Consider the following 11,725-nt stretch of genomic DNA (forward strand, 5'->3'; position numbering starts at 1 on the left):
AAGTGTTAAGTCCGAAAAAATTTAGCAAACATTATTTTTATTTAGACTACTGCAGTCAAAAAAAAGAGAAAAAAATATCTTATTACGACTTCTATTATTTACTTTACATGTAGAATTTATTTCTCTTTCGACGAAATTCGATTTTAGTCAACCTAACATCAATTCTGATTAATTTCTAATAGCACATTTAACCGTCGCTAAAAATGTCTCAATATATTGAAGAAAAATTCTCGCTGCACTCCACATTAAATAATGGTATAAAACTATCAGATATCTAAAGAAATGCTATATAACAAAAGCTATAAAACGTTTTGTTTTAAGTTTTTAGGCGTATAGTTACAAATAAAAAGTGTTATGTCCAATAAAATCTAGCAAATATCATTTACTTTTCCACAACTGCAGTCAAATAAAAAAGAAAAAATCATTTTATTACAACTTTTTTTAGTTACTTAACGTGTAGAATTTAAATATTTTTTGACAAAATTTAATTGTAATCAATCAAACATCTATATTGTTTTGTTTCTAATCGCACATTTTTACCTTCGCTAAAAAGATTTAATATATTTAAAAAAAATTTTCGCTACTATCTGGATTAAAGCAAAGTTAAAAAATATAAATAATTTAAAATAGTGCTATCTAACAGAAGCTATGAAATGTTTTCTGTCTAGCTTTAAAGCGTATTCTTGCAAATAAATAGTGTTGAGTCCAAAAAAGGTTGGCAAACAACATTTATATTTGGACTACTACAGTCAAAGAAAAGGGAAAAAATTATTTTATGACGACTTTTTTTAGTTACTTTCCGTGTAGAATTCAATTCTCTTTCGACGAAACTCGATTGTAGTCAACTATACATCCATTCTGTCTCGTATCTAATAGCACATTTCACCGTCGCTAAAATTATATTTATATATTTATGAGAAATTTTCGCTGCTTCTTGGATTAAATTATAGTTAAAAACGATCAGATTTCTAAAGAAATGCTATTTATCAAAACCAATTAAACGTTTCCTTTTAAGTTTTAAAGCGTATACTAACAAATAAAAAGTGTAAGGTCAAATAAGATCTAGTAAATAACTATTATATTTCAACAGCAGCAGTCCAAAAAAAAGGAAAATGTCATTTTATTACAACTTTTTTCGGTTACTGAACGTAAAGAACTTAATTTTTTTTTCAACGAAACTCGATTGTAGTAAACCGGAAATCAATTCTGTTTTATTTCTAGTAGCAAATATTAACCGTCGCTAAAAATTGTTTAATATATTTAAATTTAAATTTTCGTAACTATCTGGATAATATCGTTGAAAAACTATAAAATTTCTAAAAAGTACTATATAACAAAAGCTATAAAACGTTTTTTTTTATGTTTTAAAGCATATACTAACAAATAAAAAGTTCAGTTTCCAATAATATCTAGCAAATATCATTTACATTTTACCAACTGCAGCTCCAGAAAAGAGAAAAAATCATTTTATTGCAAATTTTTTTGGTTACTTCTCGCTTAGAATTCAATTCTTTTTCGACAAAATTCGATTGTAGTCAACCTAACATCTATTCTGTTTAGTTTCGAATAGCACATTATTACCTTCGCTAAAAATTTTTAAATATATTTAAATAAGTGCTCGCTACTTTGTGAATTAAATCATAGTTAAAAATTATACAATTTATATAAAAGTGCTATTTATCAAAAGCTATGAAACGTTTTCTTTCAAGCTTTAAAGCGTATACTTACAAATAAATAGTGTTAAGTCCGAAAAAATTTGGCGAAAATTATTTATATTTAAATTGCTGCAGTCAAAAAAAGCGAAAAATTCATTCTATTAGGACTTTTTTTGCTACTTTACGTGAAGAATTCAATTCTTTTTCAACAAAACTCGATTGTGGTAGACCTAACATCTATTTTGTTTTTTATCTATTAGCACATTTGAAAAGTCGCTAAATATGTTTTAATATATTTAAAAGAAATTTTCGCTACTTTGTGAATTAAATCGTAAGTATAACCTATAGCATTGCTATAAAAGTGCTATTTAACAGAAGCTATGAAACGTTTGCTTTAAAGCTGTAAAGCGTATACTTACAATAAAAAAGTGTTAAGTCCGAAAAAATTTAGGTTACATTACTTAAATTTGGACTGCTGCAGTCAAAAAAAACAGGAAAAAATCATTTAATTACGACTTTTTTTGGTTACCTAACGTAAAAATCTCAATTCTTTTTCATCGAAACTCGATTGTAGTAAACACGACATCCATTCTGTTTTTTTTTCTAGTAGCACATATTTACCGTCGCTATAAATTTTTCTATATATTTAAGAAGAAATTTTTGCTACTTTCTGGATTAAATCGTAGTTAAAAACTATAAAATTTCCAAAAAAGTTCTTTATAACAAAAGCTATAAAACCTTTTTCTTCAAGTTTTAAAGGGTATACTAACAAATGAAAAGTAGTATGTCTATTAAAATGTAGCAAATATCATTAACTTTTCGACAACTGCTGTCGAAAAAAAGAGAAAAAATCATCTTATTACAACTTTTTTTGGTAACTTCACRKKTAGAATTCAAATATTTTTCGACAAAATTTGATTGTAGTCAACCCAACATCTATTGTTTCGTTTCTAATAGCAAAATTTTACCTTCGCTCAAAAATTTTTATTAAATTTAAAAAGATATTTTCGCTTTTTCCAGGATTTAATCGTAATTAAAAATTATAAAAAAACTAATAAAGTTGAATTTAACAGAAGCAATGAATCGTTTTTTTTCAAGCTTTAAAGCGTAAACACACAAATAAAATGTGTTAAGTCTAAAAAAGTTTGGAAAACATCATTTATATTTGGAATACTCCAGTCAAAAAAAAAGGAAAAAATCATTTTATTACGACTTTTTCTGGTAACTTTACGTGTAGAATTCAATTCTCTTTCGACGAAACTCGAATGTAGTCAACCTGATATCAATTCTGTCTAATATCTAATAGCACATTTTACCGTTGCTAAAATTTTTTATATTTTTAAGAAATATTTTCGCTTCTTTCTAGATAAAATAATAGGTAAAAAAACTATCAGATATCTAAACTAATGATTTATAACAAAAGCAATAAAACGATTTCTTTTAAGTTTTAAAGCGTATACTAACGAATAAAAAGTGTTAGGTCCAGTAAAATCAAGCAAAAAACATTTATATTTCAAGAACTGCAGTCTAAAAAAATGGAAAAAATCATCTTATTACAACTTGTTTTGGTTACTTTACGTGAATAATTCAATTCTTTTTCAACAATACTCGATTGTATTAAACCTGAAATCCAATCAGTTTTATTTCTTTCAGCACATTTTTACTGTAACTAAAAATGTCCTACAATATTTAGAAAAAAATTTTTGCTACTTTTTGAATTAAATCGTATGTAAAAACTATAAAATTTCTAAAAAAGTGCTATATAACAAAAACAATAAAACGTTTTCTTTTAAGTTTTAAAGCGTATACTAACAAATAAAAACTGTTATGTCCAATAAAATCTAGCAAATATCATTTAGTTTTAAGCAACTTTAGCCAAAGAAAATAGAAAAAATCATTTTATTACAAATTTTTTTTGTTACTTCTTGTGTAGAATTATATTATTTTTCGACAAAATTTGATTGTACTCAACTAAACATCTATTTTGTTTTGTTTTTAATAGCACATTTTACCGTAGCTAAAAATTTTTCAATACATTTAAAAAATTTTCGCTACTTTCTAGATTAAATAATAGTTAAAAACTATCAGATATCTAAAGCAATGCTATATAACAAAAGCTATAAAACGTTTTCTTTTAAGTTTTAAAGCGTATACTAACAAATAAAAACTGTTAAGTCCAATAAAATCTTGCAAATAACATTTATATTTCAAAAACTGCAGTCCAAAAAAAGGGAAAAAATCATTTTATTATAATTTTTTAAGTTACTTAACGTTAAGAATTTAAGAATTTTTCGACAAAACTTAATTGTATTCGACCTTACATCCATTCTGTTTTTTTTCTAATAGTAAATTTTTGCCGTCGCTAACAATTTTTTAATATATGTAGGAAAAATTTTTGCAGCTTTCTGGATTGATCAATAGTTGAAAACTATCAGATTTTTAAAGAGGTGCTATATAACAAAAGCTTAAATCGTTTTCTTTTAAGTTTTTAGGCGTATAGTTACAAATAAAAAGTGTTAAGTTCAATAAAGTCCAGCAAATATCATTTAAATTTTAACAACTGCAGTCCAAAAAAAGAAAAAAAATCATTTTATTAGAACTTTTTTTTGTTACTTAACGTGTAGAATTTAATTTTTTCCCGACAAATCTCGATTGTAGTCAACCCAACATCTATTCTGTTTAGTTTCTAATAGAACATTTTTACCGTCGCTTACAATATTTTAATATATGTAAGATTTTTTTATTTATTTATTATAGGTAATAGAATAATGATTGAAACATTAACGCTTAAATGTGATGTTAACCGATTTTGGTATAATTATTTTATTTGATTGAATGGTGAATAATCTCTAATCTATAATCTACCGTTGCTTAACCTAAAGAACTATCTCGGAATGCCCGAATATGGAATGCATCCTCCGGTCCCTACGGACGCTTATTTATACCCTTTCCCCCTCTTTTTCGTCTTACATCACTTCCTGTCCATTCCTTCTAGAAACTTCTCGATGATTCTTTACTTCCTATCATTCTTTCTAGAACTTTCCGGAACGAGAACGTTAAAAAGATTTCTATTGGGCTACCCAAAGACGACAAGGCCCGGTCAGTGTAAACTTACTAACTAAACATACATTTCTATAGGGAACGTTTTCTTTACTTCGTTCAAATATCATAATCTCACACACATTCATACCATTCACACACGCACTCTTTTATAAATAACTTAACACTATGGTGTTCCTTCTAGGATATTCTGAATTCTCACACTCGGCCATTCTGACAGAATAAATCTGTCCTCAGATTTGTAATTGATCTTTGTCGTCTTTGCTCAGAATATCTCCGTCCCCTTGATTCCACGGTTTCATCGAATCGGCCGCTGTAGACGTTGTGTACGGGCCCACGTGTTCCCTCACTTTCTGTACTAGATAGCGATCGTTTCTAAGTACCTTTTTCACCTCGTACGGTCCTAAATACTTCGGGTGCTGTTTCAAACCCGGTCCTACTTGCTTTCGTCGTATCGCAACTAGGTAACCCTCATCGTATCGTGTTGCGACATTTCTTTTTTTGTTAAAAGACCTTGGGTTATCTGCCTGTGCTTTTAGGATGGCCTCCTTCGCATATCTCCGACACTCCTCTCCGTCTGCCTCGAACATCTGTCTCCATTCGGCCTCTATCATCTCTCGTACAGCCGGATTTTCCTTGATCCTTATATCCGTTTCGAACAGTTACTTAAACGGTGTTGTCTTGATGCTTTTGCTAGGCGTGGCGTTCAAGTATCGTTGGGCCAACTCAAGGTAGCGATACCAGTCCTCAGGTTTCGGTAAGGCCATCTTCGTCAGTAGAGGTATAAGCGTACGGTTAACTCTTTCTACCTGCCCGTTACTTCTTGGCATTCCGGTGGTGATCTTAATGTGCTCAATACCTTCCTCCTCGCAATACTTCGCGAAGTCGTTCGAGGTAAACGCGGTTCCCCTGTCGGAGATGACTCTCCGCGGATTTCCGAACACATACGCCTGCTTCTGCAGAGGACGCAACACCTCGGCCGTGTCCGTGGACCTAGTTGCATACAACCACACAAACTTCGAGAATCCGTCCACTACCACAAAGATGTACTTGTAATTCTTTTTAGTGGAGGGGATGAGCCCCAGGTGGTCAATGTGAAAAGTGTGGAGGGGAACCTCTCCCTTGTCAATCAGACGCAGCCACCCCTCTAATTTCCCACCCTTCCTCTCGGCCAAAATGCACTTCACACAGTTCTGCACTATCCCCTCCACAACACTACCCATTCCTTCAAACCAGTAGTCTTTCCTCACTAACATCACTGTCTTATCTACCGCGAAATGTCCTTGCTCATGTGCTCGGCGAACGATTTGTGCCTGCTATTCCCTAGGCACTACCACTAACATGTCACCCTTTACATTTCTATACACAATCTCATTCCTTATTGTATAATCACTTAAACTATCTTTCTTAACACTACTAATTATACCGCGTAGGTCTTCGTCCTCCGATTACGCTCGCTTCAATCTGGCTATGAGCCCGCTTTCGTCCTCGCGAATAAACATGACCGTCGGTAAAGGATTACGACTTAACGAATCCGCGTGCACCATTTGCCTGCTTGTCCGATGTTCAATTGTATAGCGGAATTCTTCGAGAAGCAGAGCCCATCTTGCCACGCGCACGCACAAATCCCTCTTTCTCATAGTGAGCGTGAACGCGCGACAATCCGTAACTATCTTAGAGCTAATCCCTAACAGATACACTCTAAATTTCCGCAGCGACTTGATGATTGCAAGCACCTCCAGCTCATAGCTGGGATAATTTTCTTCCGCTGGCGTGGTCTTCCCACTTGCGTAATATATAGGATGGAACATATTGTCGGTGTTATCACGCTGCATCAAAATTGCCCCGCAATTTTTTTTTACTCGACGCATCCGTATAGAGTTCGGTTTCGGCGTTCACTCTGTATAGACGCAATACTGGCTTACTGCACAATATCTCCTTAAGCTTCTTAAAGGATTCCTCCTCTTCGTACCCAAATTTAAATTTTACCTCTTTTCTTAATAGATTGGACAACGGTCTCGCAATAACCGAATACTGTGGCACAAACTTGCGAAAATACCCCGTCAAACCTAGAAAACTTTGTATACCCCTGCGGTCGGTTGGCCTAGGAAATCTCGGGACCGCCGCTGTTTTAGCGATCGACGGCTGTACCCGACCGTCCTCGATTATGTGTCTTAAATACTCTACGCGTTTCTGCAAGAACTCGCATTTCTTCCAGTTAATTACTAACCCGAATTCGCTCGCCGTTTTTAATACTAACGCTAGGTTATCCATCCCATCCTCAATACTGTCGGAAGGTATAATTATGTCATCCAGGTAGATTAATACTTTTTTTAAAACTATTAGCTCCCTAAATACCAAGTTAATGTATTTTTGAAACACGGCGGGCGAATTACACAATCCAAACGGGACCTTTGGAAATTCGTAATAACCGTTCGGCACCACGAATGCCGTGTACTTTCGACTGTCCCTATTTACCGACACATGGAAAAACCCGTTCTTTAAGTCGATAGTAGTGAATACGCTCGCGCCCTGTAAGGCGTCTAGTTGATCCTTGATTAGTGGTAACGGATACCGATCCTTTACAATCTTATCGTTTAGTTTTCGATAGTCAACGCACAACCTTTCTGACCCGTCCTTCTTCCTAACTAATACCACCGGACTAGCGTAATCGGGAAACGACGGCTGTATGATACCGTCCGCTAACCACTTGTTTATTTCGGCATCCACCTCATCCTTTTCTTTCGGCGATAACCTTCTCGGACGCGCGTACACTGGTTCTTCATCTTTCAAGATTATATTCATTTCTAGATCTGTCTCACGAACCTTTTTCGGTCGATAATTCGTTATTAGCGTCTCTATTTCTCCCCTATATCTCGCGTTTGTAATATGGGACAGATCCACTTCATTCCGCTCGCTAATTATATTGATCTTAAAAATCTCGTGTACCACTTCGTCCGTCAACGGACTTTCCTCTATGTCACGAATGCAAACTTTGCCCGCGCCTATTACTACTTTTAAATTTTTCAAAAAGTCATTTCCGAAGAGCAAGCCATGTTTTATAAGAGTGCCTGAAATCACATGTAACTTGATCGGATACCCTTTCCCATCAATGGTGACCATCGTATCCATCTCGCCATACGTCTTATTTAAACCGGAACCCACGCCCCGGAATTGCAAACTTTTCTTACCTACTTCAGGTGCACCGATTTCAAAATATTTTTCCATTGTAATAAAGCTTAAACTACTGCCTGTATCGATAAGCGCCACAATCCTAATGTCTCCTATGTGAACCACTTTGATGCACTCTTCACCCACCCCCGCTTCTACACTGCACGCTTCCTTCGGATTAACCTGCTGCTTTATGTTCTTTTTGCAATCCTTTGAGATGTGGCCGAACTCGTTACACTGAAAGCACTTCACGCCTTTGGCCTTCGATGGACACTTCCACTGCCGATGGCCCGACTCTCCACACTTGTAGCAGCGTTCGTCACTGGCCTTTGTAGCTGATCCGCGTGGTCGTTCTTTCGTTCCCCCGCTATCGTGCACCTTCGGCGTTCTTGTCTTCCTCTGCAATTCCCCTTTTATCGCCTCGTATAATTTGAATTTCTTCTTTAGCTCGCTGATCGTCGTTGCTCCGTATAAAATAGCTTTATTGAATGGCTCATCTCGCACACCATTCACAATATATTGTATCGTACTCATCTTATCTACTCCTGCCTRAGCAGCGATTTCACACATCGTGTATACATACTCTTGATAAGATTCTCCAGTTTCCTTCATTCGTTTTCCAAGTAATTCGTGGACCTTGTACGCACTTATTACTTCCCCAAATTCATTCAATAGCGTTTTCTTAAGCTTCTTCCACGTCATACAACACTTTTCATATCGCACAAATGATCTTGCTGATCCTCGTAATAGCCGTTTACAATAAATTATTTTTCGCGTACTATCCCACTGGCATACTTCTGCCATCTCCTCGAATTCTCTCATCCAACATTTCACATTAATCGTACCTTCGCCGCTAATTGTTTGAAGCGATTCTTCTATATCTTTAAACGTTAGCACCTGCATAGCCTTCGTAAGGGTTTCATCATCATCATCATCATCATCATCATCATCATCATCATCATCATCATCATCATCATCATCATCGTCATCGTCATCATCGTCATCGTCATCGCCGTCGTCATTCCGCAGCTTCTTCTTCCCAGCTGCCTTCAGGCGTTCCGCAAGTTCCTTTTTCTTACCCTTCGTGCTTAAGCCCATCCCCTTCAATTTGGCCCTCAAGTCCAGATACCTCATATCACTAATATCTGGTTCTGCCGCCACAATGGTCGTATTAGCCAGACTTCCTTGAGAATCATTTTCTGACTCCATAATGAACTTTAAACACTTCCACCGTCTTAGACTTAAAGATGTTCACCAGCTCGTTATTATGATTCTATCCCGGACGAGCCCCCAAATGTAAGATTTTTTTATTTATTTATTATAGGTAATAAAATAATGATTGAAACATTAACGCTTAACTGTGATGTTAACCGATTTTGGTATAATTATTTTATTAGATAGAATGGTGAATAATCTCTAATCTATAATCTACTGTTGCTTAACCTAAAGAACTATCACGGAATGCCCGAATATGGAATGCATCCTTCGGTTCCTACGGACGCCTATTTATACCCTTTCCCCCTCTTTTTCGTCTTACATCACTTCCTGTCCATTCCTTCTAGAAACTTCTCGATAATTCTTTACTTCCTATCATTCCTTCTAGAACTTTCCCGAACGAGAACGTTCGAGAGATTTCTATTGGGCTACCCAAAGACGACAAGGCCCGGACAGTGTAAACTTACTAACTAAACATACATTTCTATAGGGAACGTTTTCTTTCTTCTTCGTTCAAATATCATAATCTCACACACATTCATACCATTCACACACGCACTCTTTTATAAAAAACTTAACACTATGGTGTTCCTTCTAGAATATTCTGAATCCTTACATATAATTAAAAAAAAATTTTCGCAACATTCAGGATTTAATCGAAGTTAAAAACTAAAAAAATTCTTAAAAAGTGCTATATACCAAAAGCTATAAAACGTTTTGCTTAAAGTTTTAAAGCGTATACTAACAAATAAAAAATGCTATGTCCAATAAAATCTAGCAAATATCATTTATATATAAAAAACTGCAGTCCAAAAAAAGAAAAAAAATCATTTTATTAGAACTTTTTTTTGTTACTTAACGTCTAGGATTTAATTTTTTCCCGACAAATCTCGATTGTAGTAATCCTGACATCTATTCTGTTATGTTTTTAGTAGCACATATGTACCTTCACTAAAAATTTTTTAAAATATTTAAAAAGAAATTTTTGCTACTTTGTAAAAACAAATCGTAGTAAAAACCATAAAATTTCTATAAAAGTGCTATTTAACAGAAGCTATGAAACGTATTCTTTCAAGCTTTAAAGCGTATACTTACAAATAAAAAGTGTTAAGTCCAAAAAATTTCGGCAAACATCTTTTATATTTGGACTACAGCAGTCAGAAAAAAGAGAAAAAATCATTCTATAAAGACATATTTGGTTACTTTACGTGAAGAATTCAATCCATTTTCAACAAAACTCGATTGTAGTAATCCTGACATCTATTCTTTTATGTTTCTAGTAGCACATTTCTACTGTCGTTAAATATTTTTTATTATATTTAAAGAGAAATTTTTGCTACTTTGTGAATTAAATCGTAGTTGAAATCAAATAAAATTTCTAAAAAAGTGTTATTTAACAGAAACTATGAAACGTTTTCTTTCAAGCTTTACAGCGTATACTTACAATTAAAAAGTTTTAACTCCGAAATATTTAGCAAACATCATTTAAATTTTAACAACTGCAGTCCAAAGAAAAAATAAAATCATTTATTACAACTTTTTTTTGTTACTTTACCTGTAGAATTAAATTATTATTCGACAAAATTCGTTTGTAGTAAACCAAACATATATTCAGTTAAGTTTTTATTACCACATTTTTATCTTTGCTAAAAATTTTTTAATATATTTAAATAGAAATTTTCGCTTCTTTTTTGGTTAAATCGTAGTTAAAAAATATAAAAAATCCTAATAAGTGCTATTTAACAGAAGCTTTAAAACGTTTCCTTTCATGCTTTAAAGCGTATACTTAAAAATAAAAAGTGTTAAGTCAGAAAAAGTTTGGCAAACATCATTTATTTTTCGACAACTGCAGTCAAAAATAAGAGAAAAAATTATCTTATTACGACTTTTTTGGGTTACTTTACGTGTTGAATTCAGTTCTATCTCGACGAAACTCGATTGCAGTCAACCTGACATCCATTCTGTTTTGATTCTAGTAGCACGTTTTGACTATCGTTAAAAATGTTTTAATATATTTAGAAAAAAAATGTTGGTCTACTTCCTGGATTAAGTCGTAGTTAAAAACTATAAAGATTATAAAAAAGATCTATATAACAAAAGCTATAAAACGTTTCTTTCAAGTCTGATTGCGTAAACAAACAAATAAAAAGTTTTATGTCCAATAAAATCTAGCGAATATCATTTACTTTTTACTTACTGCAGTCGAAGAAAAGAGAAAAAATCATTTTATTACGACTTTCTTTAGTTACCTAACGTGTTGAATTCAATTCTATTTCGACGAAACTTGATTGTAGTCAACCTGACATCCATTCTGTCATGTTTCTAACAGCAAATTTTAGTATCGTTAAAAATTTTTCAATATATTTAAGAACAACTTTTGTTGCTTTCTAGATTAAATAATAGTTGAAAACTATTAGATATCTAAAGAAATAGTATGTATTTGCCAAAAATTCCTCCAACATGGAGTCCTCCGGCGATTGAATTTAACGTTTCGTATCGTCTCTCCCTTTCTTTACCGTTAATTACCGCCTCTGCGGTTCGTCACCTGTCTATCGTTGACCCTGGGATGTGATCGAACTCGTTTGGGATGTTGAATCGTCTGCTACTGTTCGTTGGAAAAATGA

General features: G+C 33.5%; 1 protein-coding gene across 1 annotated transcript; it reads right to left on the reverse strand.

Annotated features, from left to right (window-relative positions):
• Positions 1-6,539: 6,539 nt before the first annotated feature.
• LOC106792880 lies at positions 6,540-9,095 on the reverse strand. Its single transcript, XM_014759413.1, has 2 exons — positions 8,966-9,095; positions 6,540-8,767 (listed from the first exon to the last, which is right to left on the reverse strand). The coding sequence occupies exons 1-2, from the start codon at positions 9,093-9,095 to the stop codon at positions 6,540-6,542; spliced, it is 2,358 nt and encodes a 785-aa protein (XP_014614899.1).
• Between the last annotated feature and the right edge of the window lie 2,630 nt (positions 9,096-11,725).

This window comes from Polistes canadensis, unplaced genomic scaffold, assembly GCF_001313835.1.
Source record: "Polistes canadensis isolate GaletaPanama2010 unplaced genomic scaffold, ASM131383v1 scaffold_1034, whole genome shotgun sequence".
Lineage (NCBI taxonomy): Eukaryota > Metazoa > Arthropoda > Insecta > Hymenoptera > Vespidae > Polistes > Polistes canadensis.